Here is a 24,013-nt window from a genome sequence, read left to right as displayed (position 1 = left end):
AACGGGAAACTCCTGCAATCGCTGACAATTTGTGCTTTATTTGTTGCTTTTTTGCTTTCATTTACCAAATAAGAAGACAGAATGTGGGGAGCCTAAAATCAAGCTTGACAAGGACTTCTGAACAATCCAAATACTGGATAAGAAAACAGCTTGAGCAATACTTCCACTTTGACACTCCGAGTGTGTCGCGGACTTGTTTATCTTGCTTATCCTCATTAGCTCTGACTATTGGACTCATCAAAGTGAATCAGAGCCGCGGAGGCTAAATAACAGCCACCATGTAAAAGCTTTTGGGTGCATCCAGCGATGAAGCAGCTTTACATTTTCTTTAAAGTGCTGCATAAATCATGGTTACGATACATAGCCACATGTTAAATTAAATTAACCATGGCTTTGATAATGCCGTGTAATTTGATATCGGCAAGTTAAGCTTCTTTAGTGGGGGATTTGGAAGTGCTGAGTCCCCAAGCCCATTTTTCCCTTTCCCCCCTATCAGGATGGCGTAAAGTGGAGCAGCCCAGAGCAAACTAATGGAAGTAATGAAATGGCTTGTTTATCCTAGTTCCAATGGGTGACATTTGCTGGGCCTTGGCAGCAAGACATCCAACTAAAGCGTAATGCAATTTCCCTGGAAGGAGATTAGATTAGAATGGGCGAACCCTATGAGGCACCGGATTTACAAGTCTGCATAACTTTGACTTTAAAAAAGTAGCTTTTAAATGTCTTTGGTGTCAATAATACTTGTTTTGGAGTGGACCCACAGTGTGATATATGGAAGGATGCATATTTTCTGAACTTTGAAAATAGTTTTTCCTATTTTCAAAAACGTGGAATATAAAACTGTATAGTGTATGTGCAAACTGAAATACTCCCTCCTCACCCCCCTCACCCCCCTCATAAACCAGCTGTTAAAATGTCAAACAAAATAATAATTTAATCGAGGCATGCTTTTATGTTTTCACTAGAATCTGGTAAAACAGGAGCTTTTCCCCACACCTTTGTCTAATTGCAAATATCTAATTATCTTCCTAAGGCAATATTTAGCCACCTTAATTTGTAAAGAGACAACACGTCTGAATGTGTTAATCCCAATGAATTTCTCTGGTGACACTGGTCTGAAGAAAACGTGATTTGGAACAAATGAAAGTGTGTTGCTCTGGGGCATGTTGTCAGGTTGAAGAAAGCCTGTTGTGTCCCACAAAGGGCTGTATAAATGGGGCATTTAGTCACAGGAACAGCTCTTGGCACGGCGGGCGTGGAGATGGGACCGCCATGGACTCCCATACCTTCACATGCAGGAGGAAAAAAAATGTAGGTACGTGCTGCGATGGCTCTGGGACAGGATTTGACATGGTTTGAGTTATTTGAAATGGATGGTTCAGTCATATGTGGATGTGTGTTGGTTTTGTGCTGCTCTGTGGATGCTCAGGCCTGCAGTTCGCGGTTTGTAATGGCATATTTTGTATCAGATGTGTCACTAACTATTTAATTGACTTCAAGCACGATTTATAAAGTGCAAAAGGTTAAGTGGGTGGTAAACAAAAATCTTGTGCTAATATTGCTTTCATGAATACTGGATTTAGTGCTTAATTTCTACTATGTAAATTGTTGGAAAGGTCAATGTGAGCCAAGGACAAGTTTCTTGTTTAAATGAGAGCACAGTTTCCTATAGTGTTTTACTGTATAATGGCAAATCAGTTCTGCTATAAAGTCATCTTAAAAGGAGGAAAAAAATAGAAGTTGTTGCTATTTTTCTACAATTGTGAGACCATTTTAATCAATTTGTACATCATGTCTTCGTCATGATATGTTTTATTTTTTATTTTGTATCATTCAGAACAATTATTATTTTATGTTCACCACTATTTGTAGTGTCAACACCCCTTTGCTGTAAGATGTAACCTCCCCATAGTACGGTGCAGATAAGTGACCATTGTTGAGCTGACAGTGTCCGCTACCGGCTGAAGCTCTTACTGCACTGTTTCCCATCAGGGAGCAGTGCACTGGGACACACTCTCCGCATACCTCACTCCCCCCCTTGGCCCCCTTCTCCCCCCTCCTTTCTACTCAAGCCAGAACCTAACATCACTGCAATGGAGCACAGTGCATGCTATGTAAGCCCCATTCATTCATTCATTGTTCAGTATGTGACATTGTTCTCCCTAAAACTATGGTTATTACCTTAATAAACACTATGCAACGATCACAGAAAATAAATAAAACAAATGCATTCAATTATTCGATTGCTCAAACATGATCAAATCTGATCCAACCCAATGCAGTGCTTTTCTGCCCGTCCTCCCAAATGTTTAATTACACCTATAAACAGCAGATGGCTCTCTTGAGTTTTAATTTCTGTAGCCGTGGATGCGGGAGATTACACGCTATCCAGCTCAACACCACGATATAACTCATCATGTATGGTTCCATAGCAAACTGCATGCAGATTCAACAATAGGTACATTGATCTTGTGATTCAAACAATGTCTGTAAAGGTGACTTACTTTGTGTCGCTGTCCGTGGTGCTGAAATGAGGCAGCGCTGAATTCCCTCTTGTCCTACATTGCAATTTTACGCACAAAACACTTGACTACAATAACGATATGTGGCCTTTTTTGTAAAGAGAAGCTGAATCTACAGAAAACACGCATTCTCTTGAGTGGTTGTTTGAGTTTCTACAGGGAATGCATGTACGTAAGTATCGGGAGCGACTTGTTGATGACACAGACTTATCGAAGTGAGCTTTTACTCTGGACCCACAACACTAAATGCATCTCGTTATAGCTGCAGAGCGTGGGAATAGGCATTATGTTGCAACACCTATTAAACGGTCCAACAAGACTACCGGGTCCATTATATTGAAAGAAACTACTTAAGAGGCCAGTATAGCTTGGATTCGGTTCTAGTGTCTGGTGATTCAGAATGTACTTAGGCTACACGAAGACGGTGAGGTGCAGTGTTGCAATGCAAGACGTCACAGCAACAACAACAAAAAAAAACATTTTACCAAACTGAATATGTGAAAAATATACAATCCACGCAGCATATGTGATTTTGATGGTCTATTATTCTGTCCCTATCACTGCATGCAATATGACTAATTGGCTAAACATTGAATTATTGGAACAACTGATCGTCATCAAACTTTGAAGTTCAAAGAAAGGGATTTCCGATCAATATAATTACGCTCTTCTCTTTCTTAGTAATTAGCAGCTATCAACTCCAGCCCTTCTTTATTTCAAACTTCCAATTCCCTCTCAGGCGGCAGCTGCCTCTGTCAGAGCTGCTGTGCGCCTTCACTCGGCTGCTCGTCGTAGGAGGCGCCAGTATCCGTCGCTCCCCGCTCTCTCATACACACACGCACACGCACACGCACACAGCCCTCCACACCGACTGACTGCTGCTCACACATCCTGAGCCCCGTCTGGACGCGTTAAAGAGGCGCATGCGAGCAGGACGCGCGAGTGGATCATGTGAGGAGAAGCCGGGTGTCGGACGATTTGCGGACACTGAACAGTTATGAGCATGTTGCAGACATTTCTACCAGTTTTGACGTCGCCCTGACTCTGGAGACAAGATTAAGAAGCGTTTTTTTTTTTTTTTTTTTTATTCTCCACGATGTTGGAGACGCCGAGACATGTCATGTAGTTGGACAAACATACTCGCTGGCTGTGCAGAGCGCATCACTTTTTGACTTCTGACATCACGGTACAAAGGACGTTTCGCGCTCGCAACAATGGGACTGTGACCCGGGTTGTGAGCTTCCAAAGGCGGCTGTTTTGTTGTTGTAGCGCCTGCGTGCGCTCCGTGTGCGCGCCGGACAGACAGTCTCATCGCTGGGGCCATGGCCGCTGCTATAGCGAGCGGGCTAATCCGACAGAAGAGGCAGGCGCGCGAGCAGCATATTGACCGTCCCTCCACAAACCGCCGGAGGAAAAGTCCCAACAAGAAACCGGGGCTCTGCAATGGGAACCTGGTCGACATCTTCTCCAAAGTGCGCATCTTCGGCCTCAGGAAAAGGAGACTACGAAGACAAGGTCTGGAAACTTTCGTCTCCCTCTTCAGCAATGATGCGTTTAATGCCAAGCTGAATGTCTTGCGTTAGTATTTCTCACCGTTAAAGTGAATTCATGAAGGTGAGCCCACTTGTACAGATTGACCTTGTTCGCACATGTGTCTATTGCTCTGCAAACAAGTGTCTCTGACAGCCGTCCCCAAGCTGCTGTCAGGCTTACATACAACACAATGCATTGGACATGTTTACAATTATTGTCCTGTATAGTGCTATATGAACTCAGAAGCACATTACGAAAGTCATTTTTTTTCCAATATGTGATTGAACAGAAGTAGTCCCTCCTCAAATTGCATTAAATCAAGGACTTATGTCTATCCCATTTCACTCATGAAGATGGCATGATCCATCTGGTATGAGAAAGGCGCACCTGCTCTGGTATTATCAGTCAAAGAAACAGCTGTAGCCGATTGTGTTGAAACTGTTGAATCATTCAGTCATTGATATGTACGAATATGTGTCTATTCTACAGACATGGGACCTGTTGCACTAAAATACACCAACTCAAACAATTTATGAATTAATTGTATGTTTTATCAATGTTTTTTTAATTATTATTATTCATTAGGCCACAATGATGCCTTTTTTGATCAATAGTACACATTCATTTGTGACAATACAGATTTTGTCTGGTACAACATGACACATTGCTACAGTGGCCCATAGAGGACACATCTGGACGTAGGTCACTCTGGTGGCGTCATAATCGGCTATTACCCAAGCTTCTCTGTATATGCTGTTTATCTGCCATGATCTGATTCCAATCAATCCTAATCTTTGAACACAATATCTGGGTCGCTCTGAAAAAAAAAAAAAAAAAAAAGACAATATCGGTCGGCAAATATTCAATTTTACTTCCACTGTTTAAAAACAAAACAAAAACACATACAGTAATGCACATTGGCTCACTGGTGGGACGGCCATTTTATTGAGGAGGACAAGAAAACCCTTTGGTCTTAAACACCCAGAGCAGGATGTGGCCGAAACAACACAAACACAGAATTAGGCTTATGAACCATGTGCTATATTTTTTATTGTTATCTGTTACAGTTATAATATGTTGAGGCCAAATTTTTCAGCAGAGCAAGCAGATGAATAACGTATACTGGCTCTCTCTCGTTCATTAAGTGATATCAAACAGACATTGTATGACTAGTGAGGGAATACATCTCCTGCGACGTTTCTCATATCTCATTATTTGACAGGTTATAAAGGCATTGCTGCCCTCTCTAACTTCTGTAGCTATTCCTGTAGCTGTATTCCACCTTAAGCCTGTCGGGCGAGACGAGTAGTTGTCTGTATCACATTATTCCCTTTGGCCACACTATTGATTTTGTGAGAATTACACTAGATTAGCCACTGTCATGAGGCATTGCAAAGTGGCGCTGACGTGAATGCCTCATTGGTGTCAAAAGATGGTCAGAAAAAAAACAACTTTGACTGACAATCATTGCACATTTGTTTATGAACTTGTTATCACCGTGAGGTAATGAATCAGAAGGCGACTCTCAATCACGGATCTTGATTACGCCTCTTCTCCAAAACGAAGTGCAGTCTGCTGTGTTAATCATATGCACAGATGTGGCGGTGCTTGAGGAAAACATGCAAGGGGTATTTGGAGTGCCTTTTTTTAAAACATTTTTTGGAGAGCATCCATGCATTTTGATAGCAGATGCAAAGCCACTGATCGCTCTGATCTGAAGGATTAGATTTTTTTAACTTCTAAATCCTATTACAATGAACCCAGTAACCGAGGTACACAGAGCCATAAACCGCAGCTGTTTCTGCCATAATCGGAGTTGCCTTTTCGCCAATTATCTCGCTAGATTAGATGCACATATCATTAGATCATTTTACATAGTTCACAGGGCGAGATTAGCCTAGTTGACCCACTTCAAGCGACTGTCAGTCTGTTGGGTGGTTTGGGTGTGAACGCACAATGAATAATCCAAGTGGATGCCGCGATTTATTGTAGTTTTTTGCCGGCGAATCCGTCCATTTACTGTATAGGCATTTTGTTTCTGTTCATTTGATTGCATGATATGATACTACCCACAATAGACAAAAAAATATAGATATTCAATTAGATTTAGTGTGAACCTGTATCACAAATTTCTCAGTGAAGTCTCGACCTGAGCACCAAATGTTTGCCACTGACAAATCGGCCCTATTTTGAGACTTGAAACTCGAGACTAAAAAAATGTAATGGTGTCAACAAAACATCATTAAGATTGAAATTGCAAAGCTAAATGATCTTCTCTTGGTGTTTTCTGCTGAAGTTAATTGAGCAACTAATGTCCCTTAGTCTGTTATTTGCACATTCATGAGAGTAATGAGGTTTTTCTATTGCAAGAGGCTCCTCCCTATATAACCGTTGGTCTGTAAAATTCTCCAGGCTTGGGACCAGAACAAGTACATTAGATTGCATCCCTTTAGCTCTATTCCAAGCAAATGCTTATATACAGTGTGAAAGCTGTGTTTTAAGAAAAAGTGCAACATTGTCTTTTTACTCTAGGATTATAATGAGAGAAGATAAAAGGGGTTTCCTTCCCAGCCTTGGAAAAGCCCCTGCTCCTTTTCCCAGAAACATCTAAAGTGGGTCAGGCAGGCACAAGGCGGAGTGTCCTTGTGTCTGTGCTGTACGTCCTTACCGCTCCGCTTGGCTCTCCCCCGAAATGAACATCATATGTATGACACGACACAAAACAGGATCGGACTCAAAGGCAAAGGAAAACAGCTACCGTGAATGTGTGTTAAAACTGCACTTATTTAGCAAGCTATATTTCTGAAGCTCGTTGTTTGCCGAGGAAACCCCCTGGTGCTGCCAAAGCACTACTCCGTCTCCCTAGAAACAAAGTGGCAGGCAGAAACAGGACAAGCATGTTGTTGTAAAAATGCTAATACCAGTTTGATGAGGAGAGCCGCACAGTGTCTGAGTAGACTTGACTGGTGATAAATGGAGATGTATAGATACAGTTAACACGTAGAGGCTGTTGAATTGACAACTGAAGGGGACTTTGGAGCGTGGGGATTTCTAACATGCGCTGCCATTCTTAATTCATTATCACAAAGGAGCTCATGGTTTTAGAAATGTGCATGTTTGCAAAAGTTTGCATGTTCTCCTCTTGTCAGCGTAGGTTTCTTTTGGGTACTCTGGTTTCCCCTACTACTAAAATCATGTACAAAAGGCCAGGTTGAGTGAAAGTGTGTTTGAGAGTGAGAATGGGGGACAACAGATGCAAATTAGTCCATCGCTACAATCCGGCATGGCAACAAACAATGGTTAAATGTACCTAAAAGTACCCACAAAATTAATTTCATGATAATATGAGTAATAATTTTGTATAGAGATTGTCTGTAACCAAAACATTGCTATAATTTTCTCAGTGATATTAATCAACAAGAGAACACATTGCCTTGCAAATGTTACATAAAAAGGACTTCATGTTTCAGCATAATGCCTTCATAAGGTAAATACTGTAGTAAGTTAATATTATTTGCCTGGTGAAGCCCTCTGTGGTAAAATGTTGACTCTTTATTAAGTTGTATTTGCAAGGTGTGTGTGAATTTCTCTTATGGATGAGCATAGTGTTGCTCCTTTATTTCCTATACCCACATGCACTGTGTAATTGACTTAGAAATAATATGAAAACAGGGCTGCAAATTACATGATCTTTTTTAACTAAAGTTACCATCCTATTGCCATGCCATTACTGTGTTGTAAATTAAAGTGCACCGTTATGGTACATTTAAACTAAGTGACAAATGTCTCTACAGTATATTGTAGGTTTTAGTGTTATAGACTTAATCCATAAATGATAATAACAAAAATAAGTTCTCTAGCACATTGTTATATACAGAGATGGCAATATTTTATATGCATGTTTACATACAGGTTTTAGGTATGCTTAGTGTCACCTCTAGTAGAGGTAGACTTTTATCCAAGCTAATCCTGTTCTTTCACTCTGAACTGAATTATGAACTTGTTTTCTTGCAGTGTGGCCACTTCCCAAGTCTTGTTTCCTTTATATGGACCTACATATTACATGGTGGTTGATTCCTGAGAATATGTCATATAAAAAAGAGAGCTGGGGGCGTTGGCTCAGTAATATTATATAGGTTTGAAACTATGTGAGAGATGTACTCACCAGTGCACCCCGGGGGAATGCAGCCAACATCACATGATTTATAAAGCCATGGAAGAGCCAGGCTCACCCCAAACATGGATTTACACTGGCATCCATACAAAGGAGAGGGGCTTTTCTCACAAAGCCACAAGCCAGTTTTGCAGTTTTAATTATTACAGATGGCCCCTCGCTGATGCGTCTTCAAAATCAATCTCCCTCCCACGCTTTGTTTAAACGTTGCTTATCAAAGTCATTAATCGATTGTAGGTTAGCTCTCTGGGTGCAGTGTTCCTCTAGGGACGAGTGCAGGCATTAAAAATCCATGGGCATTGTTAAGAATCAAGGCAGCAGGAGTTCAGGTGCGTTTCAGAATGCACTGTGATGGTGCAAGATGTGCCTTATTCCTATGCAACACTATCTGTCAAATAAAAGTTTATGCCTTTTTAAAATTGATATTTGATGTCTTTGCTTCAGTACTTCAACTTTATACAAAATATGTATTGTCTACTTTATGTTTATCTTAAATGAATGTGTCTGTGCATGTCTTACTTCATAGGGATAACGTGGTCCCTGTAGGAAAATTTGACCCATTTCCCCAATCAGTGCCTCTGGGCAAATGTCGCCCCGCCCCCCAAAGTATGATTTCCTGATCATTACAAAGCATGCGTATCAATACACAATCTAACCAATAACACATAAAAAGCTCACGCGAGAGACTTATCCATTTAACTCTGCTTCTCAGCGGCACTAAAGACTGCAATGTCGTCCGACTTCCAACCATTCCAACTGGTTGGTGAAACAGCTTAGAGTTAAACAGGAATGAGGTGGAGCGAAGACAGTCCTGCCCCTTCCTCTCAGGGCCAGAGTTGAAATACCACCAAAATCAGATCACATGAGCCAGTAGAAGCCTCTGAAAAGCGAACGACAACTCTGAAATCTTGACAATAGAAAACTACAGTCACAGGATGAAACAGAGCCACTCCAAACACCACACATGAAAATGTAGTTGCTGCCCCTGCACATAGTACAGGTCAGTGCCTTAGTGTCAAAAGTATGTCTCTTGACTCTGATAATTTGCTCAATGTCTCTCACCACTGTGTGCTTTACTATCCTGTTTCATAAAGCCAATGAGCCAATAAACCTAGATGAAAAACTTGTACTGTTCTTTGCCGACCATAACGGCATATCCTAAATTCTACAGAGGAATTTTCTATTTCCAAAATAGCAGTACATAATGACCTGATTTTACCCAGAACACCATTTTTGATCTTGTCTTTGTCCTTCCCCATCTCATTGAAGCACTGCTTGGTCACTCTTGTCCTCCAGACTGAAGACGTCCTTGTTGTGGCAATCCAAACAGATTAGAGAGAGACCCATTTTTATAGGTCCCACAACCCACTGCTCAAAGCCAAACAAATATTGTCTGACAGAGCTCCTATAGATCCAGCGAATCTGTGATCTACTGTTTTCCAGCTAACCCTTTACCTTTTCAAAAACACATGAAGAACCTAAATGAGCAGTATGGGCACATATAATTATGAAATCAGTTTTCTGACACACTTTTCTGTTACCCGGCAGACACTTGCACATTGCACTCTACCTTGCTTCAGCTCCATGTCATTGTAATGCAAAAGGATTCTACCATTTCCCTGTCAGGCTGCTCCGCACTTACTCCCGCCACTCTGACAGTCAAATTCTTCTTTCAGCACCACTTTTTGGTATGCGACAAAGCAGCAAAGCAGTCCATCCATACACTTTTTTCTATTTTTTATATATACATATATATATAAGGAGAAGTCTGCCATGGACACATGATCGAAGATGTATTTTTTATTCTTTTCGGACAGCGGCAGTGAAAGGCCATCAGAGTCCTTTCAGAAGTGGCTTGCCCTGAGCGGTACAGCGGCAGAAAAAAAGCCCTTCCTGCCCTCATGGAGACCTCAGAGTTCTCTCTTTTTCTTTCACACACACATAACAGAGAGGACGGCATAAGCTTAGGTGAAGCTGATTGTTCACTTTCCCCCAGGCTTTCTTGGAGTGGAATCCGCTGTGATGGCTGTCGCTATGATAATGTTGATGGTAGTCGACCGCATGTGATTCCCTATGCGCGTTTCGAGTTATTCTATGGTTTGGGAACAACCTGGCTATTAATGTTTATTGTTTTGTTTTTGTTTGACTTATTCAAATGCACAAAATACAAAGTAAAGTGGGCCGACAGATTGGAGAGTGGGACGGTCCAATAACCAAGAGGTTGGTGGTTCAACAGGTGCAGACTTGGGTTGGACACTTCACCCACTGCCTGTGTGACTGTAGTGAGTGAGTGGTAACTGATGGCCATGGTTACAATAATCACATGGGTAAAGTCCCCCCAAAACACTCAAGTATGAGGTACAGTGGGAGGACACTGTATGGAATTTCTCACATTTCTGCCTAAATTGCTCATAAAATGTGGTCTGATCTTTATTAAAATCACAAAAATGAGTAAACAGTGTCTGCTTTAACTAATACCACCCAAACACTTACATTTTATCATGTTTTCACTGGCCACAACATGCAAACATTCACAGGACAGGGAGGAATAAGTGAGTACACCTCCATGAGCTAATAAGACAAATTTATGCAGATTTAGAGTCAGTTGTGAGCCAACCTGAAGTCCAATCGCTGATCACTGAGGCGTGGCTTAAAGCAGCCCTTGCCACAGAAAAACATATGCTGGTTAAAACAATGTTGAAAAGCATTGTCTGATTTGCACCATGCCTCAATCAAAAGAGCTCTCTGAAGACCCATGATCAAGAATTTTGGATTTGTATAAAGCTGGAAAAGATGACAGAACCATCTCTAAACATCATAATGTTAATAAATCCTCTGTTAGAAAAATGGTCTAAAAATGAGACCAAATCAAACCACATTAATGACCAATTAAAACAGAAATGTAACAAATTCCAAACAGTGTACTGACTTTTTCCTCCCACTGTATTATGAATAGACTACTCATCATTCCGACAGAAAAAAAGCATGAAATAATGTAATAATTCGGGTATTGGCAATACATGAATCCTAAAAATGCAATGTTTTATTCACTCAGATAGGGAGTGTGCGTTGCCCTGTTGGGTCAGCCTGCAGCGACAGTAGACACGCTCCTCTCTCCCTACACGCGCAGGGCCCAGAGAGGGTGCTGTTGGGTTCATTATGGGTTTCAGGCAACCACGGATTAATTCTGCTGCCGATAATTGGTTGGCCTGTCTCTGAGCAGGGCACGGCTTATGTGTCTGGAAAGTTGGCTGCTGGGAATTGAGTGGGAAAATGCAGAGAAGTTTGTGAAGCGTCCCCATGTGTTTTTGTGGAGTTGAAAAGCATCCACATGTTGGGACTTTCTACAACCCAATTATGTTGTATCTTTTTACAGTAGAATGTCCACGATCGGTCTGGATAATAGACAATATTCCTTATATTCAATTGCATTTTTGTAAAGGTTTAGCAGTTAATGTTTTCACTGTTTTCTAAATGTGCTTCTGGACAGTGAAGTGAACCCTGGCTTAAAAAAACAAAAAACAAAACACAAATCTATAATATGCAATATTGCAATATTTCATGGGATGTTAAAACATAGAAAATAGATCAAGATAAAAGATGATAAAATAACAATTTAACACTGGATGGGTTTACGGATGGACCGTAGCCTCCTGCCTGAGGGGAGAGGGTTGAATAGTCCATGGATGAGAAGGGTCAGCTATGATCCGACCTAAACGCCTCCTGGTTCTGGAGATGTTCAGGTTCAGGTGAATTGGGAGCTTGCAGTCAATTCCTGTCCCAAGCTGTGGCGCCGTGGTACCACACGGTGATGGCGGAAGTGAGGATGGACACAATAATTACTGTGTAAAACTGCACAAGCACCTTGGTCGACTGTTTCAGTTTCAAGCAACAGAATATCTTCTGCTGGGCTTTCTTGATGCTGGCTACAATTTGAGGTCCTGGGTGGAAGGAGTCAATGATGGATATGGGGGTGGGGGAGTCTGTCAGGGCGAGAAGGGACCGTGGGGCTCCTGGGTGTTCAGTTACAGGTTGTTGTAGCTGCATGTGAAAATGGTATGGCTGCCATCAAGAGCTTTTCTACAGACTGAAAATTGGGATATATATACTGTATATAAAGTACATGAAGTAGCCTTGCCAATTCACATGTTGGTCGTGAAATCTCAAAATAAGCTTAATCATGGGTGTGTGTAGGGGTGAATCGCTCAATGCCACCCCAGAGCAGCGGTGCATCAATAACTTTCTGTTACGTATCACTTATACATTTTACACTATATTCCAAACTGGATATCTTTTCTGAATTTGCAGTCTATAGTAAAAACATGTCTTTGTTCTCCCTTTTTCTGTTGCAGATCCCCAGCTCAAGGGTATAGTAACCAGGTTATATTGCAGGCAGGGATACTACTTGCAAATGAACCCCGATGGCTCGCTTGATGGGACCAAGGATGACAGCAGTAATTCCTGTAAGTACCACAACAGATGGCCCTCTACTGCACACGCTATACCGTCAGCCGACACAATCCCATTTTATAATTACACTGGTGTTTGCTTTATCCTCATTTCAGCAGTTTTTCATTTAACTATAATCTTGCTAACCAAATAAACACATTGATGAGTGACACAATAGAGCACTCTCTGCGTGTAAGAGCTTCCACTGGTTTCACTCGTACACTATCACAGACGCCGGGTGAAGTGCTCTTATCCAAGGTTAACTTCTTATTCATACCTTTCTTTTCCATTTCTTTGGTCTTTGGTAGAAAATGTTGTCTGTGAGTGAGTCATCCGGTGCTTGTCTCAGCCATATGAGAGAACTGGACCAGAAAACAGTGGGCTTAACACACAAAGAAAAGGTATTATTAGCTTGTTCCGGCAGGCCTCCTATACAGCGCTCTAGGCTACCTGGTTAATTTGATTCCAATACCGGGTGCTAACGTCGGCCTGACACTTAGCATTGTGTCACCCAGCGCTGTCACACGGGGGAGATGTCACAATTGACTGGGCAGAAACAAATCACTTATTTAAAACTAAGGCAATAATAGAACAGACACACAATGCATGGGATAAAACGGGCTTTCAAGATGTGGATTTAGCTCGAAGCCTTGGAGAGGCAATCTTTTTTTTTGGCTTTTTTCCCCTTGGCTTCAAACATGCCAATACCAATTGCTTTCAGGGTCAATGGTGGTCATCAAAGAGCGTTTCAAGTCCCCAATGCATATACTTAGAAGCGGGCTAAGGTTGTGTTGTGAAGTAACAATGGTCATTACAACAAGGTCCAAGTCTGCAGCCAAGTAGCCCATTACAGGTGTTTCCTCTATGGGAGTCATGTGTATCAGGCAATCTCCATTTTATCTGCTCACTATCCAAATACAACAGAGACAATCACAGACATGTCGGGGTGAGTTAAAGGGCCTGTATAATGCAACATTGTCAAAATCACTTCCCTGCGCAGATTAGCACAGCTTTTTAGCTTTTGCTGAAAACGAGGGGTCTTTTCTCAACACATACACAATTTGAAATTTTAATGCAAAATTAAAGATAGAATAGAATATAGATACAGATAGAAGTTTTCCTCAAGTGGTTTATATAGCCTGAAAGAACAATAATCGAAAACCTATACATTTGATTTTTATTCAAATCAAAAAGATACCTATAATTCATGCATGTGGATCTTGCCAGGCCAACAAATTTGGCAAAATACATTCAAGCTAACTTGTTTAATAATCATAATAATAATCTTAATAATAATCATAATAATAATCATAATCATAATGCCTTACACATGTATTGTGCTTTACAAGCCTGTATTACCAAGTTTCTCAAAGCGTCACTCTGTTGTCATTATTCGTTCACTCCATACTCGGTGGTGGTAAGCTACTGTTGTAGCCATAGCTGCCCTGGTGTAGACTGACGGAAGTGAGGCAACCAGTCTGCGCCATCGGCCCCTCCGACCACCACCAATCACTCACTCACACACCACATTCACCCAGGCTTCCTGGTGTACCCAAACGGTCTCCCATCTAAGTACTGAGTAATTGTGTAATTAGATGTACAATGTCCCTCTCTCTCTCTGTCTTTTCTGTCAGCGTAGTATTTACTCTCACGGACAATACATTATGGACAAAAAAAGGCAACATGCTACGACACTTGCAGTGGCGCTTATGGCCTCTAGGTGCATGAGTTACTTAGTGCTGCTTTAAATTGTGCATTTGACATCATTATATAAACTATCTTCATTCTTGTTTTTCAGCTTTATTCAACCTTATTCCTGTGGGCCTCAGAGTTGTCGCCATTCAGTCCGTGAAGACAGGGTTATACATCGCCATGAACGGGGAGGGCCTCCTGTACACATCAGTAAGCTATTTCCTTCTGCTTTTGACTGTATTCTGAACAATGTAATGAGCAACATAGAGCTGTTCATTGTACTGTTTACACAACACATTGCTCTGCCTCTAAATGCAGATACTGCATGAATAAATACATCAGAGGAGCGTCACCGGTTCATTGTGACCACGGAGCACGTTCAGATAAATACCACATTTACAACAGGGTAATTGCATTTCTCTAAAGGTTAGGGATCCCATTAGACAGAAATTCCCTATTTTGTCAGTCTATACACCCCCAGAGTTCTCCTCCAGATCGGAATATCATTTCTTTCAGGTTACAGGGAGGAGGAAAGCGCATCTCCCTGTCATGTTCAGTGATGTTTTGCGTTACATAAAATATTACATGCATAATAAATAAAGCTGAAAAATGCCCTTTGAGCAATTTGTCAGGCATTTGAATATCAGAAACAAGTCATATGGCCCTTGATTTGATATTTTTTCTAACTCTTGTAATGGCAGATAAACCCATATTTAAGTGAACTCATATCTTTAAATGATAAGAAGAACACATTTGTTTTTGTCCGGAGTTAGTATTTCCAAACTCAAAATTACATCTGGTGTTCCAATTCCCACAACGCCTCGTATCGCTTCTAGGTACTCCTCTACATCTGCTCTTTAAGTGTATATGAAATAGATTTGTTATTGTGTACAGCTTAGATACAGTGACTCAGGACTTTCCCTTGTTGTTGAATAAGTCCAAATTCCAACTCACAATACCGTACATTTCAGAAAAATCGCAATTAGATGTTTTTCAAAAGTTGTGCAGGCCTGATGCTCACAGCGAAACTTTCACAGTGCGTCCCTCCTAGTCCATCAAATCAATCAGTAAAAGGACAATTCTGCAGGTGTGGAGCTCCTCTGTGAGACGGGAGAATGCATCACTCTGACTGTCTCTGCTCCCCTAACTGTCCTTATGCTCCTAATCCTCCGAGCGGGAGTGGGAATCGCCATCTCCATTTGTTAAAGTGAAGGCGGCTCACAGTACAATGCTCCGTTATTCCTCGGTGTCACTGTGCCACTTAATCACCGCGGGAGTTAAGCACAGAATGAGCTACATTTGGAGAGGATTGGCCCAGAATTCAATGTGTTTTGTCAAGTAAGTGTACAGTAAGGATTTTCAGTTCGATGTCAGCTTCAAGTGCACACACAGCCCATTTACCATTCGTGTTCAGTGTTGACACAAACAGTTTTGCCAATAAGTTTACACACCCTGGTGGATGTTTTATTTATTTTTATTTTTTTTTGGAAAGAATGAAAACACAACTTTTTTTCCCACTCATGGTCAGTGATGTTGTGAAGCCATTTATTGTGAAAAAAATCTCCATAACAAAATAAAATACAAAATGACCCTGTTGAAAAGTGTACACCCGCTTTGACATCAGTGATAGCTTGGAGTCCTTTGTGGTTGTCGCAGAGAAGGTTCTGTGTAAACTAATGGTAAAGCAGTCCATTCTTCTTGGCAAAAAGCCTCCAGTTCCTGTAAGTTCCTGGGCTGTTTTGCATAAAACGCGTTTGAGATCTCCCCACGGTGGTTAAATGGTATTGAGGTCAGGAGACTGAGATGGCCACTAACGGGACCTTCACTTTATTCTGCTGGAGCCACTGGCATCAGCGAAACACCTCCATATTTCCCAGTAAGTATGGTGCATTTTAGTGCCTATGATGGCCTATTAGATTTGTATACCATTAGATTACAAACAGAGCCTCATCCACAACTACCACAAAAGGCTCCAAGCTGTCAATGATGCTAAAGGGGGCAATGCATGGTATTAGGAACTGGGGTGTGTACACTTTTCAACAGGGTCATTTTGGTATTTTATTTTGTTATGGTGATTTGAAATGAGTTCACACATTTTTTCACAATAATTGACTTCACAACATCACTGACCACGAGGGAAAAAAGGCCATGAAGCAAAAATAAAAAAAATCCACCAGGGTGTGCAAACTTATTGGCACACCTGTAAATGACTTGTATTGGTTGGTTGCTGACGTTGTTGATGAATTTCACAGATAAAATTAACTGCAAAGCAAGTAACAAAACCACTCAAAATTATGAAGATGTATACTGCTGATAAAAGTACATGCAGGCCTTTTCCAACTCACAAATACTTGATAATAGCTTGTTGAAACAACTGTTGAGTGTCTGCGGGTTCATGATGTACGGCGGGGCGGGTACACAGGGCTCTTGTGGTCTCCTCCATTTGCAGCTCGTGAGTCTGTGCTAATGGACGCACTACTTTTAACTACCGTCCGCCCCCTCAGAGGTCTCTGCGCGACGTCTTGGTGTGTGAATTGGCTCCGTAATGGCAGCCTTGTACAATGTTCATCCTCCTCTCTACCTCTCTGCCTTTTTTTTTTTTTTTCTGTCATCCAGCCTGAGCCGAGAAACAAGCACTCCTGCAATTACCCAGTGTTCCTCTGCAAATGAGTGCCTTTTTCCATTTAGGTGTTTTTGGATCACGATGCACTTGCTTTTTGAGAGCTTTTTCGATGAATGCCATATAAAGAGAAATGTTGCTACAAATGAGCACAGACTCTACTGTACAGTCTCTGCAAAAGATATTTGTCTACAACATGTCTGAGGGCTGGTGCAGAGTGATCCATACTCCTTACTTCAGTGGATTGCATTATAATACTGTGCAATTTCCCCACACATTCCCATCTCTATACACAAGCTCCTCCCCTTCTGACAATCAGCCTGTTATGTAACTTAGTCTTATGGACAAAATTAATGAAATGAAATTTATCTCAACCAAAAGACATTGCCTCTGCGATTCCAAACGGCTTTCAGCAAATGCTTGGGAAGTATTCAGACCTCTCCTACAGTGCATCATATTCCTTTATGTCCGTCACCCAGAGGGCTCGGCGTGTGGCTCAAATGGCGGCGATACCATCAAAGTGCCCGCTCAGACAAAGAGCGCGGCGCCGAATAAAGCAAGAGAGTCCAGCCCTTTTGCACTCCTTTTCAATCTGTCCCCTTTGTATCCGAGCCAATAAAGTCCCGGCTAATTTCTGCTCCGGGCTGCTCCCAGCAAAAAAAGATAAAAAAAGAAAAAAAAATGAACAAGCTTTTTTTTTCTTTTTTTTTCCTAATGGATTGTAATCACAAGGCAGCGATTCTCACCATCAGATCGCGTAGTCCCTGGATACATGTGTTGGAACTTGTTATGCAAAACAGACAAATTGAATGAGATAAAAACATGAAATCTTTAATTATATTGGGATTTTGATATGGAAACTCCCCTGAAGCAGAGTGGGGAAGTTGAAAATGTTTGTGCACATGATGAAATGGTGGAGCCACTGAATGCAACTCTCTTGTGCGGATTTTGTTGTCATCTTTACCAGTGTCCTGCATCTTTTAGCAGTAAAGAATGGGCATTGGTTGTAGATTATGAAATTGCGAAAATTGCTCCAAGTATATAATGCAATGTTCTCAAGGGGATTTGTCTACATAGGGTATTATCATGTGTGTAGTTTAGAGCGCTACAAACATGGTCTGATATGCCTTTGATTTTGGGATCCGAGAGGAGATTAGAGGTGTTTAAAATGTGCACTGAAATACAAAATCACAATTAGATATTTTTCCAAAAAACATTCAGCTCTTTGTGCAGGGTCCGTAGCTTGATTTGTTTGGGTCTTATTTTTTTTAGCAGTCCTCTTCTAGTGCACAATTCAAATATGTATGAAAGCTCCGGGGGACTGCTGAGGACATGTTTGGTTGGCATTCATTTATGAAAATCGAAAGCACGAGGAAGGAAGACAAGGAGGAAGGATGCTGTGAGTGTCCTTGGTGAATATTCCCTTGGTTTAAAGTCAATAGTGATTAATCTTATCCAGAAGTTTAACGAGACACAGTGCTTTGCTTTAAGATACTGTTGAATGGCCTTAATATTGTTGTATGTGGCACTGTCAAAATAGATAAATAATAGATCACTTTGAGCAACAAAAACTGCACAGACAATAAAGACCATTATTCACTGCTTGACTAATTCAACCACTCGGTAGCATCTTGTTCTATCATGGGCAAACAAAATATTACTAAAAAAGGCAGGTTTCAAGAGCAAACTGACAGAGGACACATCATAAGTCATAAGTTAAGAGTCATTCAAAGTGTCTCTGCTTTCAATAAAGTTCAGGACATAGAATGATCGAAGACTAATCTGATCAAAAAGTGCTCATTTCAGGCCAAACAGGAGGAAAAACAGGTGTAAGAAATGTGACACAGCACTTGGCAAACTCTCCGACTAAATGTTAGAGTTAAATTATTTCTACAACCAGAAGTGTTTTGGTCCTGGTCCAACAGCACAATATTTTTTTGTTAATCAATTATTACATTGGCCTGAGCTGCTGCAATTACAGCTGGGCTGTGAGCCCGACATTTAGAGCAGAGTCTGATTGTTGAACAACCTGCCATATTTCTGTCTGTCCTTTGAGAAGGCTTTCAAAGAAAATAAAATGTATTGGAATTGAGGATGTTTTTTTCTTTTCCTATTTCACTAAGTCCAATGCTCACAAATGGAATCAATGGCATGCGCTCAAACTGGAAATGGAATTACTATCAATTGAGCCTTGAGTGTCCTGATATGAATCTTTAGATACATTTTTATATCGTCAATAATTTATGAGAAACCATAGATTTCTGAATGTGGAATAGTGATTTGATTTACACGCAAAAATGTAAAGGCTATTAATTTTAATGAGTTTTTTGTGTCTCTTTGTACAACAGCACAGGCCTAGTAAAAGATGTTCTCATAGGAGAACGCATGCAAAACAATACGACTGCATGATCCATAAATAAACATATAAACAGAATGTGACACGTCTACACACATGAATGCACACATATGTACAGAACATGTGCTTATGAGGCTTCACACATTCACATAAGGCTTTGTGTTAACATGTCATATTGGTGTTAATTGCAAACATGCTTTGTTCACACATTCAGGCGCATGTAGGGTTAAACACAGTGTTTGAATTCAGATGTTAAGTCCTTATAACAACTTGCTTTTCTACAATGGGGACACCTCATAGCCAAACGCAATGACCAGCTGTGAAATTTCCCTGAATGTCTGGCACCTATGGTAATTACTCAGGTGATTTAGCCTCTGGAGGAGTCAGGGCTAGCACTAGCAGAGGTCGGGAGCTCATTATTTCTAAAGCGATGGTCCTTTTGCCTTTACTGCAGCATCAGAGAGGGAGAGTGGGGAAAGTTGTTGGACATAAGAGCCGCAGGGAGCTGCGCCATGCATTAGTGAAGAGGAGGAGAAGTGTCAAGGATGAACTAAGAACTGTCGAGGAGAGCTTAGAGGCAACACAATATACTTAAAGCCACGCTAACACATTGGGAATTTCCAGGTTACATGTTGCTTGCCTTACAAGAGCAACTTAACTACGGTCAGCTTATCAAACTATAAAGAACTACGCCAGCGACACCAAACATGGCCCTGTCAATGGTACAAAGAAATGTACCATTGTATTTCCATAGCTTCAGAGTATTTCCCTACTGTGTTTTCCACCTGCAGCAGCGTCACAGCACACACGGGCGTCCCCGAGCCGTGCTCTCCTCAATACCTGCGGGCTTTCTGCTCCTCTGAACAATAAATCATGAATACGTATGGGCACGCTCCTGTCCTCTGTTTCCAGGTCAGCAAATTAAGTTCCATTAAAGCCCAAACTCCCGCAGCATCTCTCGCACACTGTTTATTTAAGGTGCAGTAAGGCATCGGACTGTACATTTCTGGTGGGACTAAAAAAGAACATAAAAAAAAAGAGAGAGAATGCAGAGGATTGTTGAAGCATGCGTATAAACAATGGAAGTGGATTGTGCCATTGTGTGGGGCCAGGAGTGGGATTACATTGTAAAATATTTATCTGACATATTGGTCGATGCTCGTTCTATTAGGTTTAGATAGATTTATAATGTGGTTGTCTAATGCTTGGTTTTCCCCTGTGTGGTGATGGCATCAGAGGCTACAGACTTGCACTGCTAATCTGCAGTTCAGATGTATTTGTTGGACACACAGGTCCTACTGTATGTCTCCCAGTGAACATGAGAATCCACTACAATAAACCTACAATTGAATAGTTTTCTTAGGCAGTATGACATGGACATGGTATTGTGATATATTGTGGCTTTCTGACAGCTGGAGATTGTGTCACCTTTTATTGCAATGACGGTATTTGCCAATGTATTGTGCTGCGTCTGTAGAGAAAACTTGTCATATGAACTAATACAACATCCTATGAACAAACATGGTCCAAAATGTAATCTTCTTAAAGATGTTTTTTCTTCAGTTTATGATTGCCCTGTGCCCTGGCTCACGCTCAAAGATAAATCCAGACATAGTTATACTTACGATGTTCCAATCCCTCTGTTTATTACTGTGATAACTAAGCCAATCTGTCCTCAAGTGAACTCATGAAATGCTTCTCCAGACTATGAAAACTATTAATATGGTCTTTAAAACATTTTCAGTGGGTAAAGCAGACGTCCCACTCTCCTCTTATCTGCATTCCACTTTTCGTCTGCTGTTTCTTTATTCAAAGATGTCCCAGGGTCATTTTTCTTTCATAAAGATGGACCTGACTCCTTAGCACCGTGGCAAACTGCCAGCTATTGATCTGTCAAGTAGCTTATACATTAAATCTCTCTCATCCATCTGAGAGAATCCTTACTTTCCTATTAAAACCCAGCAGCCAAAATACACACAGAGCAGTTTGTCGGCCTGCTATATGGATACAGGCAAACAGCTATAAATTACCCGCTACAGACAGACAATTAGAAAACTGCATCGTGGTTAGAATACAAAGAATTGATTGGCTGTGAGGACGAAACTTTGGAAACAAAACTGACGGAGAAAAAAAACACACACTTTCTGTGACACACTAACAAACAACTAACAAATGTGGTGTTCAGAAGTTAATGCATTGTGCGAGGAAAACAAAACACTACTCGAATAAACTACCCCACTAAAAAAAGTGTCCACCTAGATCAACTGTTAGGATCAGGTCTAGACTCATCAACACAGTATGAGCCCAAAGAGTGAGAACAGCTGAACATTCTGAATGACCAGATTTCCTTCAATGGATTTCTACTTCCCTGATAGCACGGGCATATTCCACGATGACAAAGCCATGATTCATCGGGCTCACATTGCGAAAGAGTGGTTCAGGGAGAATGAGATCTCAACCTCTTAACCCCCATCTGAACAGAGCACATTTTCTACAGTTTACTTCTTGAAAAAGGTGTCAAAATAACAACATAAACGAGGATGAAAGTGCAAGAAAAGAGTGACTAAATCGTGACGAAAACACAACAAAAAAAGCAACAACAAAATGTGTCGGCAAAGAAACACAAATGAGACAAAAAACTGACACAAACATGGTGAAAAAGCAACAAAAGCTCGACAAAACAGTGACAGAATTGTGACGAAAACTCGCCAAACTGGAGACGGTTCAGGTGGAACCCCATTGAGAATCTTTGGGATGTGCTGGAGAAGGCTTTGCGCAGTGGTCACACTCTCCCATCATCAATACAATATCTTGGTGAAGAATGAATCCAACACCAGTTCTTTTGACATTGCAGAAGCTTATTTAAACAGTGAATGTGTGCTATAAGCCAAATGCGTGTGACCTTTTTACACTTAAACCATGAAGGACAAATTAATTTTAGCCAGAGGTAGTGATCATTACTTCAGTGCATGTCAATGTCAACTTTATAGTTTATAGAGTATAGTTAGTTTTTAAACTTTCAATACACATAAATCATATGTTTACATCCAAATGTAGACAAACATGGTATTATCACCCATTACGTTTTACTCTTGTAAATATCCCACCTCTCATGCTAGCTTGTGTGATAAGTCGTTTTGTTCATTTACCTTCATTACCCGTACTGCTGCTTTGACGTCTGCACCACTGTAATGCTTTAAAAGATATAATCTTGCGAGTCAAATTAGCCCCAAGCATCATTACAAAGAGGTATTTGTTCCTCCACTCAACATGAACCTTTACATCCTTGAACAAACAATAGCCCATTTTTCATGTTTATATTACCGGATGCCAGAAATAATGAAGAAACAGCAGAAGAGTGGGCGTGTGGAATCTAAATTGTCATCTTTGTTTGTCTTTGAAGCCTGAGGAGTGTTCCTGCGGAGGGACAAGTGCATATGGAGTCTCTGTCAGCATGAGCCAGAACACGTCTCCACACAGATGACCCCCGTCCTGGTCTAATTGCTCCCATGAGTAAATGTCAAGAACCCTACTCATACAAATGTGCACTTGAACTGGCCGCCTGAAGAGCAGTTGACTGGGATAACAAGGATGGATATGAATCAACAAGTACACTTGGAATACCATAATAGCTGACACTCTGTCAATAGGTTTCCTATGAGCTAGTCTCAATTCCTATCAGTGTTTATTCAAACGGTTATAGAATATTTCGGACGATTGCCAAAACACTGAACTCTAATAGTCCGGGATCACTATGGAATTTCGCAAGATTTTTGTGTAGAGTATCAAAAAGGTGCAATAATAGGGATAATAACATGTATTTGGGGAGTAAAAACGTAGTTTGACGAGATTTCTTTTGTCATATCTTTTATGGAGTTACTGTAGTGATGACCAGAACTCCCCTCTAATGGAAAAATGGTAAGGGCAAGGGCAAATAGAAACATTGTTTTCCTCATTGCTTATACCAAGGTTTCCAAAGATATATATATAGTTTTCATTCTCTCCACGAAAATCCCACAACAGTGGAAATCTAAGCATAGAGAACCGGACTCTAGATCGGTCAAAAGTCCTCTGATACTTCCCATGAGGTCAAGAAGCTGCCACAATCACTGAAAAGATGTTCCCTGGAGTGAAAGCACACATTCAAACAGATTTGAATCAAACCAAAAAGAAGGAAAACTCCTCTGGCACCATTTCTATAAAACACACTGTATATATTTATGTATTTGTGTTTATACTTTGCGTACCTTTCTCTAATTTCGTAAACTTGTGAAAGTCTAATGAAGTATATCTTAAAAAAGAAAATAATAGCAGAGGCATGGAAAGGTACAGAAAATGGTGAAAATCACAAATTAACGGAACCAAGAGGTCTGCAACAAAAGGTCGCTGCTGCCTGGACCCACTGGTCAATGAACGACAGATGGCTCTGGCCTCTCATAGCGTCAGCTGAAATCCATCTGATGAGTGAGACATGGAAATCAAAGGAAAACGGTCTTATAATGTAAAATCCTCAAAATAACATCCACAACAAGAAAAATAATAGTAACACCTATGAATAGTTAAGAATATTTCAGTAAATTTGTCTTGTTTAAGCCTGGACACAAAACTATACTTCCATGTCAGTACAAATTAACAAATGGTGAAATTATAAGATATTTTTGACATTA

At 40.9% G+C, this 24,013-nt stretch overlaps 1 protein-coding gene across 2 annotated transcripts in view; it reads left to right on the top strand.

Annotated features, from left to right (window-relative positions):
* fgf14 (fibroblast growth factor 14) overlaps positions 1–24,013 on the top strand; it is an 86,504-nt gene that overhangs the window by 43,036 nt on the left and 19,455 nt on the right. Inside the window, exons 1-3 of one of the 2 annotated variants that reach the window (XM_079563548.1) lie at positions 3,296–4,037; positions 12,582–12,692; positions 14,477–14,580. In XM_079563548.1, coding sequence (XP_079419674.1) covers positions 3,845–4,037; positions 12,582–12,692; positions 14,477–14,580 — 408 coding nt within the window. In that variant the 5' untranslated portion in view covers positions 3,296–3,844. Of the gene's footprint in view, positions 1–3,295; positions 4,038–12,581; positions 12,693–14,476; positions 14,581–24,013 lie in introns of those variants that run through there. The other variant, XM_079563547.1, reaches the window with a different exon arrangement.

Source organism: Gobius niger, assembly GCF_951799975.1.
Source record: "Gobius niger genome assembly, chromosome: 9".
Lineage (NCBI taxonomy): Eukaryota > Metazoa > Chordata > Actinopteri > Gobiiformes > Gobiidae > Gobius > Gobius niger.
Note: the sequence above shows the minus strand (reverse complement) of the source record. Positions and strands in the feature narration are given on the sequence as shown.